Source organism: Orbicella faveolata, unplaced genomic scaffold, assembly GCF_042242905.1.
Source record: "Orbicella faveolata isolate gen_17 unplaced genomic scaffold, um_ofav_v1 contig_35, whole genome shotgun sequence".
In the NCBI taxonomy this organism is placed as follows: Eukaryota; Metazoa; Cnidaria; class Anthozoa; order Scleractinia; family Merulinidae; genus Orbicella; species Orbicella faveolata.
Genome location: NW_028301564.1, coordinates 3,114,984 through 3,134,446, shown reverse-complemented (window position 1 = coordinate 3,134,446; position 19,463 = coordinate 3,114,984). Strand labels below are relative to the sequence as shown.

The 19,463-nt window shown below is 39.3% G+C and overlaps 1 protein-coding gene and 4 non-coding genes across 7 annotated transcripts in view; 4 read left to right on the top strand and 1 right to left on the bottom strand.

The window, feature by feature from the left end:
- The first annotated feature begins 206 nt into the window (after nt 1-206).
- Nucleotides 207-19,463, top strand: part of LOC149102648 (uncharacterized) — a 63,534-nt gene continuing 44,277 nt past the window's right edge. Inside the window, exons 1-7 of one of the 3 annotated variants that reach the window (XM_089272977.1) lie at nt 211-340; nt 1,053-1,295; nt 1,931-2,053; nt 2,957-3,011; nt 3,499-3,531; nt 3,645-3,734; nt 4,516-5,472. In XM_089272977.1, coding sequence (XP_089129103.1) covers nt 270-340; nt 1,053-1,295; nt 1,931-2,053; nt 2,957-3,011; nt 3,499-3,531; nt 3,645-3,734; nt 4,516-4,545 — 645 coding nt within the window. In that variant the 5' untranslated portion in view covers nt 211-269 and the 3' untranslated portion in view covers nt 4,546-5,472. Of the gene's footprint in view, nt 341-1,052; nt 1,296-1,930; nt 2,054-2,956; nt 3,012-3,498; nt 3,532-3,644; nt 3,918-4,515; nt 5,473-19,463 lie in introns of those variants that run through there. The other 2 variants (XM_089272974.1, XM_089272976.1) reach the window with 2 other exon arrangements.
- Trnap-ugg (transfer RNA proline (anticodon UGG)) lies at nt 7,088-7,159 on the bottom strand. Its single transcript has one exon. It is a non-coding gene; the product is annotated as a tRNA-Pro (tRNA).
- Nucleotides 8,439-8,512, top strand: Trnat-agu (transfer RNA threonine (anticodon AGU)). The gene has a single exon. It is a non-coding gene; the product is annotated as a tRNA-Thr (tRNA).
- Trnav-cac (transfer RNA valine (anticodon CAC)) lies at nt 8,718-8,790 on the top strand. Its single transcript has one exon. It is a non-coding gene; the product is annotated as a tRNA-Val (tRNA).
- On the top strand, nt 12,219-12,292 carry Trnat-ugu (transfer RNA threonine (anticodon UGU)). The gene has a single exon. It is a non-coding gene; the product is annotated as a tRNA-Thr (tRNA).

The window sequence follows — 19,463 nt, the reverse complement described above, 5'->3', positions numbered from 1 at the left end:
ATTGCTGATGTTTTATGTTCCAAAAACTGGAAATAAGCTGGGGCGATAACCTATTAATTGTTAAGCCATAGAGCTTTTAACATCTTTAGTTACTACTACGAGTCTACATACGGAAATGCAAGTTACTTGTGTTTAAGTTACGTGTGCGTAGCAAGGTCTTTCTATGTTTTTTAGAAAAACTAGAGTTGTTGCTATCGTTGTTATTTTTTAGAAGCTCAAAAACTGCTAAGAATGCTTTCAAGGAGAAAGTAAAAGAAATCCAAGCAGAAATGGACGAATCGTCCTCCGGGACTGCAGAAAGTGGGTTTGCTAGTCCGGCTGATGAGCAGCCATCTCCAAGGTGAGAAGAACGAGCATGCACTTATTGTACAATCAGGTTAATAGGTTACCGCAACTGTAGCAGACAACTTTGTTACTCTGTACAGACTAGCTCAAAACAACAGCTCGCCTAGCATGAATAAAGAGAAAAGAGGGCAGGCTATTACAATTCAGGAGAACGTGGATACGCGTGTTCACAACTGTCGAACCTTCACTAACGGCGACCACTTTTTTGGTCCCGGCGGACGGTCCATACATTCACTCTTATTTTAATCTACTACGGCTACCTCTCCACAACGGCAAGAGCCACTAGAAGTCGTCCCAACTGCTGAAATAGCCTCTCGAAAGCGGCCAGGCAATCAACGACTGACGAATGGTGTATACAAAACCCCATGTTTTGTTGTTAAGGGTCACGAAACATGATCCATACCGCGCGTCGTTGGTCTTTGTGTCTGTTTGGTTTTTTATTATTGATATATTTTCATTGCGTTACGTATTGATATGCCCCAGTAAGCATTTTTTAATGGTAATAGTGTTGCAGTCCCGAAAAAACAACCGTGTTATATTACATCCCTACCTCGTGATAACGACCACGTCTCTATAACGGCCACCTCCTTCTGTCCTCAAGTTGGTCGTTGAGGGGTAGTTTGACTGTACACATTAACGTTTCACACGCGTAACTAATGTTACTAACTTAGTTCATTCAGAGGGTTACTTTTACCGCTTTTCTTTAGAAAAAGAGGGAGACCCCCTAAATCGTCTGAAAAATCCGCTTCAAAGAAATCAAGAAATGAATCACCTGAAAAAGATACTAAGTGTGAGGACAAGAAGTCAGGCAAGGAACTGAACTCAGCAAAGAAACGTAAAGATAAAGAACCGGAAGCAAAGAAGGCACCATCACCTTCGAAAAGTCTTGAGAAGCGCTCACCCTTTGTGTCAGCGGAGAAGTTGTCTTCGGTTACCAAGTCCTCGCCAAGGTGAGTGTATTTTGAAAGTGTGGTGCCGCATTGTCGACCTAGCGATTTTTTACAGGACGGAGGGTGGTTGATGAACAAAAGTATTGTATGGTTTTGGTGTTTTTGGATGAATACTCTTAGTCGTTTTGTGCTAGGGTAACTGGGATAAGTTCGAGCGATATGAACCCCTTTGGGTCTCATTCCAGCTTCATTGTGTTTCTGCTTTAATAGTTATGCGACTGTCACTTACCTTGGCATTGAGTTAGAGAACAAGGCAATTTCTTCCGATTTTGAAATCGCCCGTACTTAAGGTGTTTCGTATTTCATGCCTTCTGGGTGTGTTCAGAGATTTTGATGTTTTATTATTATAACTTGTTTTGTGTTCACTTCGTAATATTCAATACAGTATTTTAATGTTTACCAAAAAAATGTTTCACATTCAAACTCACTTCAAAATACAAGTCCGACCAGTTTTTAAGCGCTAAATTTCTCGAAATAACCGTACTTTAAAAATAAGCCCCTCAAACATCAGACAACGATAAACTCAATGCTTATCAAAGGACTTACGAGGTAAGGCACAGCACAGAACCACACGCTTTACGTTTTCTTTGCTACGTTCATCAGATATGTCATGTTTATTCTTCTCTAACAAACAGTCCCCGAAAAGCGCGGGCAATAAGAAGACTGGGTTCCGAATTAGACAATCTGCCAGAAGATGAGCCCACGCCGGACAGCGGTACCTCCAGTTTGGAGTCGCCCAAGAAACCTCTCAGTGCAAGGTAATCATAAACAGACACTCTGATTGGTAGAGATGTTATTGAGCAGCATGACGTCACCCTGACGTCATCATAAATACTCTTTTTCTTTCGCCATCATAGCTTAACAAGAAATAACACACATGTAAGTAAGTAAGTAACGCATGGTAAATAGTGTAAATAGTCGGCTAAAAATATTGTATTGTATTGTGTTGTGTTGTATTGTAAGTAGAGTAAGTATTGTGCCGTTTTGTTGTAAGTAGCTTAAGTACAATGTAAGTAATTATGTGTTTTTGCAATTAAATAAATAAAGAAATAAATAAATAAATAAAAAAGAAATAACACACAAACTGTGATGATAAACATGACAATAAAACAAAAATAAAACTGTGTCGTTTAACTTGAGTTTTCGTATATTTCGACATTCATATTCAGAAGTGACCGTTTGGAATAGTTTTTTAAATTTTAAATTTAAGATAAGTAACTAATTCACAAGAACAGTGATAAAGCTTTTCGCGCCTAACATTATCATTTAGGGTATCAGCTTTCTGACTGGTGGATTTTAAGCAATTCAGAATTTTTCGGGAACCAAAGTTTGTTTTTCAAATTAGTTCGTTCACACTTTGCTTCTTACATCGTTCAATTTTGCAACATTACTGAAAGAAGGCGTTCAGTTTTAAGAGTGAAATAAGTATTTTAGTTTTTAGGCATGGCCTCAGAATCACAAGTATTTTCATCACATTTCTGCCAAAACTTCCCGCTCCAAGTTTAATTTCGCCTTCTTTTTAAGTCCTGTGTGTGATCATGGAAGATGCAGTGGCCAATGATTTTGAGATGTAATGTCAAAGAAATAACTTTCTTTCATGATTTCTTCAGTTATTTGACTCAATGATTTGATAACTATTTGCTTTCCTCTCCCATATCCAGACAAATTTCAAACCAGAGTCCCAAAACCAAATCAGGAGGCCAAGTCAATGGAATAGTATGTATTGCTAGTTGATATCTGAGTGTTTATTGTTAGTAAGTCACATAACCTTCCTCGTTACCTGTTTCATCTGTGTTGCTCTTTCCTTAATCTTACAGTTAAAATATTCTTTACTGATACAATATTTATCAATACATTCGTTGTCGAAAATGCTAGACCTAAATTACCACTATCGGGGCTGTCATTAAGGGTCATAACCCGTAACACCTGGTACGGCTCAGTATGCTTGATTTTCCCTTAATGTTACGGATGAAATTGCCTGTTGTTGAAAGAATTCATCCACAAAGAAACAAGTTTGCTACGGGTGTGGAGAACAAAGCTAGAGGCGACTCAAAACTTAATCACAGTCCTGCACTTAATCAAGGTTCTTATTTGTGTCTTTTCAAATCGTTCACTAAGAAAATTACTTCATGGTGACTGGTTGAGAGCAGGAATATTTATGGTTAAGTTTTAATTTGCACTAATGCTTTGTTTGTGTTTCCAGGCGGACAAAAGTCCCAGTAAGCTGAAAAGAAAGGTTAGTTTCCTCTTTCTGAGAATTGTCCTGTAGCAAATCATGCGTTTTCGTTGTTTCTGCAGCAGCTCTCAATGCCTTCATGTTGACAAAGGTCTGTGGTTTTGTTTTTACAGAAAGATACCGCTGAATCAAAACCTAGTCCAGGGAAAAAGAGTAAAGTGTCGGCTGCGTCGCCAACGAAACGAAAAGAGCCAGCATTGGTTGTACGTATTTCCGACGACACTACGTCAGCATATATATTCTCTGTACTCGTGTGCATTTATTTCTTATGGTACCACTTGGGAGAATTTATGTATAAACCCTTTCACCACACTGCTTTAACGTGGTTAAAGACTGATTTGGTCTGAAGTAGATTACAATTAATTAAAAGATTTTGATTGAATATGAGGACAATTAACGAGTTCAAGAAATCTCATCAATTGTATTGTTCTATATTATATTTTATTGTATTGCATTGCATTGCATTGCATTGCATTGTATTGTATTGCATTGCATTGCATTGTATTGTATTGTATTTGGTTTTATTTGTGCTGGTATTTACAAGAGGGCATTTCACTTGGTTCATGTGAAAATGACAGTTTTCCACTGTTATTTTTGTTTTTGTTGTTTTGATGTTATTTTGTAGTTCTTCAGTGTTTTCGTTTCCTTGCTGTTGCCTTGCTGTTTTTGTTTCTTCTCTGCTTGTCGGTTATTGTTGTTTGATCGCTGTTGGCGTCTTCTTGTTGTTGTTGTTCTCATTCTTGTCTTCTGGGTGCCTAAAACTGGGGTCCGTGGCATGGTTGTGAACGCATGACTCCACTGTATTGTAACAAACTTGTATAGCAAATTTCCAGGAGGCCTAAGTTTAGGCTCTTCTTTGGAGTCCGGTCTGCTTTCCTCCCCGAGAAGTGAATTCGGGGATATGCGCGTGGGCTCCTTTCCCGAACAGGGGCTGGTAATCTAGTCTAATCTTCTTTTATTGTTTTGCTCTTCATTCTGATTTAGGTGAAAAGGAAGGGCAGCAAGAGAAGATAAAACAGAGAATGATAATGATAATGAAAGAGTCACTGTACATAGAAACCAAGAATTCAAATCCTTACGTTAGACTCCAAGCCACTAATATTGCTGTTGTACATAGCTGTGCCTCTTGTGAACGCTACTACTTCAAGTTAGCGCTCAGAATGAAGTCTGACGTGTTGCATCCTGGGAACTGGTTTCTGGCCGTCTTTACTTCCTTGACGGTCCTCTCTGACTCAACTGAGCCCGTTGCCGTTCTCAGCGGCGTTGCTACGCGAGACGACGACTTCTCGCTAAATCAAGGTGATGCGAAGGTCGCGCTGCCGTCTTCGAGACGAATTCGCACGGAACTTTCATTGGTCCACTGGAATCGGGAATCTTCAGTACTCTTGACAATGTGACCTCTCGTGTGGAAATACATCCATATAGGAAATAATCGAGTCTGCAAAATATCTCCGAACTAACATGCAGTAAAACCGAGTTTTAGCAGAAGAGGGCAAAGAGAACAGAGGGGCGAGGAACTTGAGGGGATACAGGGATACAGGGATACAGAGGTGGGAGACGAGGGTTACAGGGGTAAGGGGGGAGGGTGCAGATATGAAGGGGAGAAGTGCAGAGGAACTTAACTGACGTTCTCGTCCATCCTTGTAGGTTTTATTTTTGCATTGTTGCTGCTGCCAATTAAAACTCTCGTTTTAGGAGATTTCTAAGTATTGGCGTACACAATTTAACACATCACGGGCTTTAAAGTATTTGACGGGATGCATTCCGTCTGAATTAACAAGTATTTCATGTTAGCTTCAGCTCGCCAGTGAGCTGAAATATACTTTAGAGATTTAGTAACTAAGTTGTGCTTTATTTAAACGTGTAAGCTTTTTGGAAAGAAATTACGTTCTGTTCGTGAAAGGGGCAAGGTCACCAGTGGGAAGGGAAAAGGCTTTTTGACGTGTTGTGAATAGGCCATTTCCAGATTGCCTCTGTGTCAAGACGAGTTGCGAAACCATTCATATGAAAATGATTTCCGCCCACAGGTTCATTTCATGCAAATCAAATTGAAACAGGCACAAGGGAACTCGGAAATGACCTATTCCCAGTATTCTGACTGGCCGCACCTCTGTAAGCTCGGCTAGACTAGGATAAGTAACAGTAACTGGCCACCAGTTAATTCCTCAACTGTAGAATGGGTCCATAGAAATTTCCAGTATGTTTTCGCCAGCGTTGTCAAGATTTTCGCGCGTTAAGAATTATCGGTAAATGTACCAGTGGCCCTGTTTTGTTTCCTGTGGAGGACTGGATTGGACACTCAATTGATTTCGCTCTAACCTACTAATGAGAAACGAGGAATTTGGTTCTCAATACACCCCATTGTTCTGGCCAGTTGGCTTTGATCTAGCAAAACGTGACCTCTCCCCTTTAACGAGATGATAAAGTAAAACTTATCGGACATAGAAGGAAAGATTTTATCCTTTCTGGAAAAACAAAATTATTGCACAGTTCCACTGCCTTAGGTTTGGCTTAGTTTTGGTGTGAACTAGGTTTTATCTTAGCTAATTTTTTGATTCTTACTCATATTTATGCAGTTTGTCAATTACTTCTGAATTACAAGCAACGACATTATAAATAAACGAACTATTAACTCATTCGTTGTTACTTTGTCGTGAAGCGGGCACGACAGCAAACGCAAGCAGTGCAGTGAACCAATCAGAAACTCCATACAAACCATTGAAGGCACCTTTCCCGCGCCTTTTTCTGATTGGCTTTAATTACCCACTTTAACAGGAGTCCAATAGGCCCAATCATGGTTTTCGACACCATCTTGACCAGTAGGCCAAGGGTCAGAACAGCGTTTGTATGGGAATACGATGGCAAGCAACTTTTTCAAAAATAGGTCTGCGATGCGTATTCTGGTCTTATGCTTAGTTTTATTCCATTCGGTTGGAAGTATCTGGGAGTTGAATTGCTACACGTGAGAAGGCAATCACTGGGAAGAGAAAAAGGCTGCCAAAGGCTGCGTCACGACCACCGCGCCCTCTTACGCGTCGGGGCTTTGCATTCGCCCCGACGGCCCAGTATATGTGTCGAAATAGGTGAATTATCTAACAGATTTTTTTTTTCAACATATACAAGTCGTTACAACTTTTGAGAAATTTATTGCAGAATACTGTTTATACTTTATCCTCTAATGATAATTAGCTCTCAGTCCCTATGGGGCAACACAACACAACAATCTCTCCTCATTTATCCCTATTTTGTGCATTAAAACTTGGAGCGTGGCGCATGCTTATTACGTTTTTCCGCTCTGAATCTTTGGGCGGGAGATGTTTTCAAGCTCATTTAACAACAAAGAAGGCTCGCATATGGTAGACAAATTAAAGCGAGATTTTCAAGGTTCGACGCATGCCCAAGCTTTCGCGTGAGAGTAAACTTCTTTTAGTTTCCTTCGCTTTTCTTCTTTCGTTTGTTTGTTCAGTTCACTGCATCCAATAAGCCAGTGACAAAAAAGCCACAAAAATCAATGCTGTTACAACTTGTAAAATATTTTGACAAAATAGCTCACAGAGGGCCTGTCCGGGAGTCGAACCCGGGACCTCTCGCACCCAAAGCGAGAATCATGCCACTAGACCAACAGGCCAAACGTGTAGTAAGATGTGTAGACAACTTTTTTAATCTGCTACTCCCTTGAATCAGCTGGCGTTAACACCTATTCTGTGTTGACTTGTAGTTGCCAGTCCAACTCTGTTGATTAACGGAGTTTTCCGCGTCACTTCAGAAAAGCAATTCTGACTCGGCACTCACACGAGACATTCAATGTGAATAGTTTATTGAGGTTGCGGCAGTCAGTCATCTGATGTAGATGTATTCCGTCTATAATAAGATAATCTATATCAGAAAAATTACAACTAGTGGTTCTAACAATCAGAACCTGTGCTACGCCAGATACGAAAAATAATTAAAAACACACCCTTAAGATGTGGCCAAAAATAAGTGGAAACGTATTCCTCATCTAATGAAGCATTACGAGACCCCGAGGAAAGAGTACAAAAATCAATAACGTAGGACATTTGCAATTATACACACAAGCTGTTAAAACAGAAGCTTAATAAGAAATATGGACGATCACAAAGACTGACTGACCTGGAATGGCCTAACTCTCCCGCCAAAAGCCTAAATAGTCCCAAGACACCCCACGAGCCTCTCTGTCATGCCATCAGAATAATAAAAATTTCTGACTAATTCGTCCCTCAATCTTCAGAAATTACATATTCCAAGAGCGCAAATGAACTTGTTGCTCTCTCGGTGTAAGCTACAAGATGAAAAAAAGAAAAAAAAAACATGTACGGTTTGATTGACAGACGTCACATGATCATGAATATCAACAAGTGAATTGCTTAATCAACATTTTTTTCATTAACAGGAACAGTTGGGATCGATTGGTCACATGTCTGTAAAAAATGAAAACAGTGTTGTCCCTCCTGATCAGAACAAAAAAAAAATAGCCAAACAGAAAAACAGACAAAGAAAGAAAGCCGTTAGCCCTATAATGCATGAAGAAACACTCTTCTTAATTTTAACAACAATGCTATCATGCAGTTTCTTTCTCGAATCCATGAACTCTCTCTGATTAAAGGAGTATGTTAAACATCTTTCATGAGATGCTCCAGCGGAACTTTCTTACGATAATTCGATCGAAAATCATTCACGGTTACTTGCAGGGAAAAAAAGAAAATCAACCTTTATATAATCATATCATGTTGAACCATCTTAGTATTCCTTGGAATTATCAAGCGTGAAAGTGGATAGGTGACTAACTTAGTACTATTAACAATAATTTTTACTACGCTTTTGTTATTTTTGAAAAATAATAAATAAATAGATAAATAAACAATAGAACAGGTTGTTATCTGATGTACGGCGCCGTAGCTCAGTTGGTTAGAGCGCCTGTCTAGTAAACAGGAGGTCATGGGTTCAAATCACATCGGTGCCTTATAGATGTCGCACTTTTTAATTCTCATTACTTTTGAAAATTGCTCATCGAAGCTTTACATGTTGTACGACTGGGATTTTTTTGGTTGTGTTATGCAATGGATTTACTGTTAAGGTCTACGAAGGGGTCGACTGATAAATTTAACGAAGTATATAAAACGTAATGTGCGAATGTCTCCTTCATTGACCGAACTTGATTTATCGTCGTTTCCGTAGTGTAGTGGTTATCACGTCCGCCTCACACGCGGGAGGGCGCCGGTTCGAGCCCGGCCGGAGATGTTCTTTTTCATTTCTTTATTTGACTTCTGCAGTTTTTTTTAGGGTTTTAGGTTTGCAGAGCGCAAATAAATTTGTTGCTTTCTCGGTGCAAACTACGAGATGAAAAAGAAAAGAAAAAAAGAAAAGAAAAAAAACATGCACGTCTTGATTGATAGACGTCACACGATCATGAATATCAAGAAGTGAATTGCTTAATCACCCTTTTTTCATCAACAGGAACAGGAACAATCAGAACACAAAAATAGCCAAACAGAAAAACAGACAAAGAAACAAAGCGATTACCCCTATAATGACAAAACACACTTCTTAATTTTAACAACAATGCTATCATGCAGTTTCTTTCTCAAATCAATGAACTCTCTCTGATTAAAGGAGTATGTTAAACATCTTTCATGAGGTGCTCCATATTGCTCCAGTGATTTGGTTAAACGTCGGTTCACAAACTGCTCTTTATTAAAATTCTTTAAAAACTCTATGAACACCGTGAGAACTAAAATAAAAGATACAAATAAACTACAAATTAGCTTGCGAAAATAACAGGATATAAATACATTTCACATGCTTCGAAAGTTACAAAAGTGAGAGGAGAAAACTTAAGATCGATTTACAAATAACGGTAAAACGATGGCGTATACAACTTGACTTTATCTAAAACCTTAAGGTCATTCCACTGAAATAGAACCTGCCCTGAGATTTTTGTCAAACTTTGCCTATTGTTTGTTCATATTATAGGAACTTAAATTTTGAAATAAAAACGAGGGGTCCCCGTGTTCGTTTAGGAGCAACAGCACCTCGTTTATACCCATATTAATCAAAACTATAACAAAATTCTCGAACGTGATTGGCTATCAGCAGCCGGATTTGAGCATTAAGGCGGCCGAACACAGTTTTGATACCTGTGTTTCAATCTCCTTTTTCTCTAAGACCCTTGATCCTTTGGTGGCCAAAACTGGCAACACGCAAGTTAATAATACAACTTCGGATTTTTGATAGCTAGGCTGACGTATGTGCCGTTGCCATGGCAACATGAATAAATATATACAGGCCTTTTAAAATCGGTTTTGTTTGTTTGCAGAAAATCTAGTCGTTAAATTTTCTTTTTCATTTGCATGCAACAAGATCGTAACAATGCTCACAAGTTAGCACTATTTTAATAATAGTTTAACAGAGGGATCTTTAATTATCACTTGTAGAAGTTTAACTGGAATATCTAGAATCTCCTCTGTCAATTTTTGATTTTTTTTTCCATATTCTAGTTACTTGTTTTCTAAAGTATTTTCGTGCCAATTTTCGTAAAATTCTAACGAGTGGTTCTCGAGAAATAGGCGTATTTCCAAGAAAGCTATTCCGCATTCAATCGCAATTTTTTGTCTTACTACGCATGCGCTGCGTTTAACTGGGTTCTTTCGGTAAAAATGAAAATCTGAGAATTGCTGGGTTCTTTGCACTGTTACCTTTTCTGACAAATACATTTTTGATAAAAGAGTAAAGTCATAAATACACTGTGTTCAATTATGAAGAAAAAAAGCAAAAGCACAGATAGCGAGGGCATTGACCAAATAAAATGATGCGGTTGTATCGACGCCATGGTTGCTTTGTGTAATCCTTGTGCGCGTGCTGAATGGCACTAGCAAGAGCGCGCGCGGAAATTGTGTTCGGCCACCTTAATTGGACAGTGCAGGCGTCATGCTTGTAACTGGACAGTACGCGTCATTTTGCGCGCGCTGTTGGGGTGCACTTTGTTGAGTAAACTGCTGTTTTTCAGCATTCATAACGACGTTTAATCGTTCAGCGATAAATCGATGGTTTGTTCGTTTCTCGAATTTTGTCATAGTTTTGATTAATTGGTAACAGGACATCGTGTCGTCCAATTCAGTCCGTAATCATGCTCGGGATTAACAAATCGGACTCCCGCTTCGCGGCCGTCCGATTTTGTTAATCACTCGTATGATTACAGACCGAATTGGACTCCACTCAGTCCTATTACCATTATAAATCCTTATAATAGCACCATGATTGTAGTCACGATTGCTTTTTGTTCTACACTGAGTATTGGTCCATATTTATTTTACACAGAGAAATTTATTACTCAATTCAAAACAACAGAAAAAAATGACAGGTCACCATACTCGTTTGCGAGAAAATGCCGATTTACCTCTATGGCGAGGTCCAGCTGTAAAGAAAGAGCCGCCAATTTTTAATGCGCGCGCGCTAATCACGCGTGAAATTATGCGCAGTAGGGATGCGCAATCCAATACTAAAATAGCGTAAAAAATAATTACCTTGGTGCTGCCTTGATCACCAGAACAATGATAAACTTGGAGAAACTTGTTAACTTGCGGTCAATTAACAGATCTTGCGTCAACGGATCTTGCTAGCGAAAAAACTACTCTTTTATGACGCCAATTGGCTGTCGCGGCGCTACGCGTGTGCTTTCGCGACACCACAGAACTTTTTAGAAAGATCTAGAAACAAGGGTCACGTACACGCTTGAAAAAGCCCTAAATAACTGAATACACGTTCAAATAAACTTCCAATGACTAAAAAATAGTACTCTCAAGGCTACAAAGTATAGTAATTTAGCGTAAAACAGCTTAAATTAGAAACTCGTTGAAAACTTGCGCAATGTTGCGCGTGCAAATTTGTTGCAGAAGCGCGCGCCGCTTCAAGTGTCGTACATCGCGCGCGCACAACTTAACTGCTGTAGCTACACTCCAACGGAACTGTCTTACGATAATTCGATAGAAAATCATTCACGGTTACTTGCAGGTAAAAAAAGAAAATCAACCTTTAAATAACTATATCAACTTGAGCCATCTTAGTACTCCTACGAATTACGAAGTGTGAAAGTGGATATGTGACCAACTTAGTACTATTAACAATATTTTTTACTATTTGTTTGTTGTTTTTGAAAAAAAATAAAAATAAAAAAAATAAACACAGTAACACCCCGGTAACGCGAACTCTGAAGGGAAACGAAAAACAGTTCGAGTTAGCGGGGGTTCGAGTTATCGGGGTCGATTGAATATCCAATTTGCCATGATAATAATTGATAGTTTGCTTGTTTTTCAGCACTTCAGTGTACAGTGACAGCTAAAGGCACCGCATCCAGTATGACTCATAAGATCGGGAAATGACTGTCAAATATGTGAACGGTCTGTTGCACTAATTAAAATCAAATTGCTGTGGTATTAGTTTTGAGTGTTTAACGATTACACGACAAGAAAAGCTAATGGGATGACATCCCTGGTGAGTTACATGGACCAGAATTCGAGTTATCGGGGTAAATTTTTATAAAGGGAAACGAAATTTAGTTCTAGTTAGCGGGAAATTCGAGTTATACGAGTTCGAGTTACCGGGGTTCTTCTGTAAATAAATAATAATAATGCAAAAAAAAAAAAAATAGAACAGGTTGTTATGTCATGTAGGGCGCCGTAGCTCAGTTGGTTAGAGCGCCTGTCTTGTAAACAGGAGGTCATGGGTTCACATCCCATCGGTGCCTCAGAGATGTCGCGCTTTTCAATTCTCATTACTTTTGAAAACTGCTCATCGAAGCGTCACATATTGTACAACTGGGAGTTTTTTGGTTGTGTTATGCAATGGATTTACTGTTAAGGTCATTCCCCAGTATTGCATTGCGCATCCCTACTGCGCATAATTTCACGCGTGATTAGCGCTCGCGCATTAAAAAATGGCGGCTTTTTGTTTAGAGCTGGACCTCGCCATAGAGGTAAATCGTCATTTTCTCGCGAACGAGTATGGTGACCTATCATTTTTTTCTGTTCTTTTGAATTGAGTAATAAATTTCTCTGTGTAAACTAAATATGGACCAATTCTCAGTGTAGAACAAAAAGCAATCGTCGGAAACGTGAATTTAGCAAGCAATCGTGACTACAATCATGGTGCTATTATAAGGATTTATGTGGATAAAAACAGGGTGCTTTTGCTCCTAAACGAACATGGGGACCCCTCATTTTTATTTCAAAATTTAAGTTCCTATAATATAAACAATCGATAGGTAAAGTTTCACAAAAATCTCAGTGCAGCTTTTATTTTAGCGGAATGACCTTAAGGTCTACGTAGGGGTCGACTGATAAATTTAACGAAGTATATAAAGCGTAATTTGCCAATATCTCCTACAATGACCGAAGCTGGTTAATTCGTCGTTTCCGTAGTGTAGTGGCAGGGCGCTTATACGTGGGGCGGTGAAACGAACGGGTCCGAGCAAAAAGGTGTGATGCAGTAGACTGGGGTCTACTAAGACGAGCAGATTCTGCTTACTTGCACTCAAACTTAGATTTCTAGAGAAATTCCACGAGACTCCCTTCTACATGAATTACCAACTTCTTTCGGCGCATTTTTGGTTCTGAGGCAATGCGAAAAGGTGAGTTTTTCAGGGTTGAAAACAGGATTTCAAATTTCGCGCTGTGAATGAGTAAGATCTGCTCGCGCTAGTTGTACGCGTAAGCTTTTCAGGCTTTTGACTTAAGAATAAAGTTTATGCAAGAAAACTCTCTACTCTGGTATCGAGTTATTTCTCAGAACAATGTTTAATCATAACCAAAATCTGTTTCGATAGTTTCTTATTGTTTCTGCTCGTTTGCTAGTTTGCAGAAGCTTTTGAATGGAAAATAAATCTGACGCGTGCAAGTAACAAATTTGCCTAATGCAGCGCGTGCACTTTCAAGTCCGAGTCGGTGTTTTCAATTGTCAATATAAAATCTAGACTTGCCACAAGTCGACCTTTTCTTAATCCTTGACTTATTTATCTCCCTCGAGACGGCGAGAGGGTAATCTTCGAGCGACGAAGTCGCGAGGGCGAGCGCGAGCGACGTAAGCCGCGAGAGGTCGACTTGTTTCACTTGCAGGAATGTGAATCACAGCGTAAATTTTTGGCGCGAAAAATATGATTGACATTTCTCACTTTTCATGTGCTTCGCGCGCGATCGTCGCGAAAGCAGAAAATTATTGCCATCAAAACGTTTACGAGTGTACGAGTACTGTTCCCTAACTCAAATAAATTTATTTGTTTACAGTGCAGTATGTAGTCGGCAATTGACAAACGGCAAAAGCTGTTCCATTGAGTACTAATTTCTGAAAAGACAAAACCGTGTTTAAACGATCGAGAATTATTTTAGTCTAGATTAACCAGCTATCGACCAGAGAGCTGCCTGACAAATGCTATAAACTTATGTAGATCTAGCTTGTACTGAAAACAATCCGAATTAACTAAAGAAGGCGTGATAAGTTGGGGAGAGCCTTAATTCTGTAAAGCTCTCTTGATAACATAACGTTGAGAATCGAAGTCGCAACGAACGGCAGAGAATAAAAGCGCTGTTCCCAAAAGTCCTTCATCGATCGACGACTGCTTTCAACACGGTAAAACGGCCAAGACAAAGTTGCTGCGATGCCCTTTCTTTGGACAGAAGAAACTTGGTCATTCAACTAAAGCAACTAAAAATGCAACAAGTACACAAACTGCGGGAACGGCCCTGTTCTTCTTCGAAAGGTCCAAACTTAATTAATTCTCTCAAACGATACGGATGACGCAAGAGCTCAGATCGCGTCCGTGAGTAGACAAACACGTATTGGTCGGATAAATAGGCTTCCACTGCTTTTCCCTGTCCTTCTTTCAAAGACTTAAAATTAAGTTGGATAGACCATATTCAATTGCTTCCATAAACTTCATGTTCTTAAGTATATCAGAGAACAAAAGTTAAATGAAAAAGATTTTTGAACTCACCAGACATTTGCTCTGCGAGTTGTGTCGTTGATCGCGCGCGACGTCATGACGTATAGTCAGTACTTGTTTGTTCATTGGTTAATGTGTATTTACCTCACCGGTGGAAAAATCCACCGGTAAAATTTGGCGCGCTGCAAGTGGGAAAAGTCCTTTCCAACGGCGAAACCAACAGGCCAGGGAAGAATTATTGGAAAGGACTTTTAGAAAGTCTATATAAAATCTTGACAAAGATTATTTCCGTTATCTTTTGTGCTGAGATGCTGCAACAATTATCGCCAACGCTATAAGGCTACTAACATCATGTGTGTTTCTTCAACGTACTGAAATTTTATACTGCGAAAATGAAATAGACATGGAGTTTTGATAACTCAAACAAAATGGAAATTGAATCGTTATTCCGGTTGATCAATGAAAGCGCTACCGTAACTGTGCTGATTGTTTCTGCTGTCTTCCCATATTTTAAGCTAAACTATGTGTTCTCAAACATTCATCAGTCATAAACATATTTAAAGCCAGAGATATTGTTTGAGTTCGATGTACGTTTTCACACGAAAGAGTGGAAAGTCCAGTTTGCCATGTTTATAGGTACAAGACACGCATCGTCGGGCGTTCTTTTTCTGTCTTTTTCATCGACAACCAGCGATTTATTGGATTTTCACACAAACAAAACTGAGCAGTATTTACAGACGGAAGTTTTTGTGCCTTGATGAAACATCGCGTGTTGCTTTCAATTCAGGCGAAACTCAAACTCGCAAAATTTTATTACTTTTCGGTGTCTATGGCAAAATCCAAGCCAGCGTGTAACAAGAGTAGGGAAACTTTGAAGTTCTGAAACGCTGCTATATCCAAATATATCCAGCTGGTTTTTTACCACGTTGTGTAAAAGCTATCGATCTTCAACATATGTAAAATTTAGAGTGGAGTAATGTGGAGTACTCGTAAAAGAAGAAGCGGATCACCGCTTGGTCATTATAAGCGGGGCATACCTGCATTAGACACTGTCTTACTTCATTCAAATTTGGGCAGCCCACAACGAAACTTTTTGATTTCCGGTTCGTCGAGAGGAAATTTTTGGCAGCCATTAATCTCACCGGAAGCGCCGAAGGAGCGCTCGTGCCAGTCCTTTTCCGCATCACACATTTGACCAAGAGCGGACTGGTAGTGGTTATCATGTCCGCCTCACACGCGGAAGGTCGCCGGTTCGAGCCCGGCCGGAAACATTCTTTTTCATTTCTTTATTTGACTTCTGCAGCTTTTTTGCTTTGATCGCATGTCTCAATATTTTTTATGAACTGTTTGACGGTAACTCAGGGCTGGAGCCAGAGAGAAATTATGACTGAGGCAGTGTCCATGAAAAAACATATAAAGATGTTTTGGAGCTCTCAACCATCTACGTTATCTCGATTTTCTAGCTGTGGGACTATTTTTATTGTTATTTCAAAATGCGCGCCATAAAAACGGGTGAATTTGAAGGATACTCCAAAGTTTATTTTTTGATTATGATTTTATGTTCCGGTGGCAACCGAGATGAACAAGCGTCCTTTCTTGCCGTCTTGTCCGTCAAAAGCCTCTAAATAGCCTCATAAGAGTTTTGGATACGCATGGCATATTTTGGATACCGTGGTGGCATGGATCGCAGCAATCGGTGCGAAGTTGTTAACGTAGCATTTCTTGGTGCTGTACTATGGTTGGCGAAATGGTGCAAAACTCTCAAAGTTTATATTCATTCACATGTAATGTTGTTATTATTATTCACGAATATATTTATTCACATTCAACAACTAAATTTATATTCAAGAAATATACTAATTCACATTTAACGACGTATTTCGTATTCACGAATATATTTATATATTGCACCGTGTTGAACCAATATTTTGATCGTGAATGTAAATGAATATAAACCGTTGAATGTGAATGAATACATCCCGTAAATGTGAGTAAAGATATTCGTAAATACGAAATACGTCGTTAAATGTGAATTAATATATTTCTTGAATATAAATTTAGTTGTTGAATGAGAATAAATATATTCGTGAATAATAACAACATCATAAAATGGGTATGAATATAAACTTTGTGAATTTTGCACCATTTCGCCAACCATACTTTGCGAAATGTTATTTTGAGTATGGCAAGAACAAGGTTTAGATCGCTTCGCCGGTCCGTTACTCGTGGAAAACGCTCCAGAAATCGAATGCGAGTGATGATGCTCCTTCGTCGAAGAAACTTCGCCTTGATGTCAAAGGTTCTCCGACCAACGGCAAGGCATCTCCATCAAACAAAAAACCGAGCGGACATCGTTTCCAGTATGTCAGTATTTTACAAAGAGTTATCTAGGCCAGTGCTGTTTGCAAGGTGTGTTTGAAAGGCAGTCTTCTCTTATTTGAAAGGCCTACAGGTTGTGGTTTAATTGGCAGGGACGCTTTACAATGTGCAAACAACGCGTTTCGCGCATTCACAGAACCTCCAACTTCAGAAAAGATTGTTTGTGGAAAGGCAAGATTTCATGACATAAACAGGAGACCAGCTGCCCTAGCCATGCGAATTATCGGAAGGGGAAGAGCTAGTTTAACAAAATTCTGTGCTGTAATGAACATGCCAGGGCCAGTAGCCAAAACGTCTTTCAGGAGGAAGCGTTGCCGAGTGGTTCAGGACGCTGGTGTTGTAATCCGGAGGTCTTAGGCTCAAGGCCTCCACCCTGCCATTTAGCAGGATTTGTTTCTCGGTAGTCTCGAGTTCAAATCCTCGGTCACTCTTTGTAAATAGCCAACTGTTCTGCCTCCTACCAGTTGGGATTCTTAACTAGGTTCATTTATTTGAAATATTTGTTTCCTTTGTTTCAGTGGCCTGCCTATAAACTGGTTAACCTTCGTGCTTGTATAGCTAAGTGCATGACCACTATAAATAAGATTCATATTTACATTTACATTAACCGCGTGAACGCGCTTGCTCGTGTGTCTCGGCAAGTTGCGGAGGCCGAAATGCAGAAGGCTGTGAAAAAAGTAATAATGCCGAGGAAGACGAAGTTGTCGATATGTAATATATCAAACACGAAAGACTGTGTTTGACCACATTTCCAAACACCGAGAAGAGAGTTGACAATACGACGCGTAGCCGAGTTTTTTTGACGAACTTCGAGGTGTTTGGAAATGTGGCCATTCATGCACTGTCTTGAGTGTTTGATATATCTCTCAATCGAAACCAAAACTAAGGAGAAAACGGAGAAATAAGATCGTAACAATGTATGCTAATTAAGATCAGATATCCAAACACCGTCACGGTCATGATTTCCGTTGTTTAAACTTGATGAATTGTTACTGAGTTTGAGAATGCTTTGTCTTGTGATGGCACCTGAGCCAGGAGAGGTTTTCAGTCCTTGTATGGAATGGGTTCTGCTATTGATGTGGAAACAGGGAAAGTTGTTGACTTTGAAATGAAAAGTGTGCTACAGACTTTCCAGAAAATCAGGAAAATAAGCGATTTCGAAAATACCTACATGATAGTTAAGTAATTTTCAAACTGCTTTTCGAACTGTGTTGTGGAAAGAGCAACCTTGCTGTGAACTCTCAGGAATACATTGACTGGATGGAGTCACATGAGCCCAAATGTACAGCTAACTTTGACAAGCCATCAAAAGCCGTGGAGGCCCTAGGTGCTGTAGATGTATGGGGAGGTCCACTGAGAAGCACAGTTCGCGTTATGTGGACTTTGTAGGCGATGGCAATTGCTCTTCTCATCGGGATGGGGTCAAATCAAAGCCTTACGGAGATGAGGTGGCATTGCGAAGAGTGGAATGGGCCATATTCAAAAGAGAATGGGAAGAAGGCCGAGAACGAAGAAGAATAAACATGTCGTTTTTGCGGGTATCTACTACAAAATAAACATAGTTTACTCGCTCAAATTATTAACTACAGGTAAATGTCGGAACCGCTTTGAAAACAACGCCTTTCAAAACAATTTTTGAGAATTTGATCATAATTCAAAACCCGTTATGAGCACGGTTCTTAATTAAATAAAAAGTAATATTAAATGTTTTGTTTACGTCGTCAGTATCGATACAGTTCTTTCACACAAGATAATATATGTTGGCATATAGCTTTTAATGTTTAAAAGCACAACCTGTTAATTCGCCGGTAAGGCTGTGTTTCTAAACACAGCCATAAATAAATCAATTTATCGGGAGTACTTTACACATAACACTGACTAAGCAGTCGGTCTCAGTTTTTAACAAAAACGACACTAATCAAAACAAGTACAAGTAGGTATTTTTCACGGTACTTTTCATAGCGGCGCCTGTAATTTTCAAAATATTTTGAATAGTCAGAAGAAATTTATTTTTTGGTAAATTAACCGACATTCTCTGACAACATTTGAAGAGTTATAATTGTTGTCAGAGAAGCAAACATGACCAAATATCATAAACGTGGTAAACTGAATAAGAGACAGCCATTTTATTTGCCCGTAAAGATTGCTAGCGTATTCAAAAGAACAGAAAGTCGGAGCAATATTTTGAATAATGTAAAGAGGAATTTATTTTTTCGTAAATTGACCGACATTCTCTGACAACATTTGAAGAGTTATAAATGTTGTCAGAGAAGCAAACATGACCAAATATCATAAACGTGGTAAACTGAATAAGAGACAGCCATTTTATTTGCCCGTAAAGATTACTAGCGTACTCAAAAGAACACAAAGAGCAATATTTTGAATAATGTAAAGAGGTACGTAGTGGACATTAAGCCAAATTCGGCCTCACTCACTGAGCCGGTCTATCTGCGTTTGATAGTAGTTGCTCTTAATACCAGTGGCTTTTACCTCGTCACCAGTTTCTAAGTATCTTTTGTTCTGTGACATGAAAAATGGAGTTATATAGCACTGATGAGATCATACAAAAATTGTTTTCAAGGGCGCCTAACGGTCTACTTAA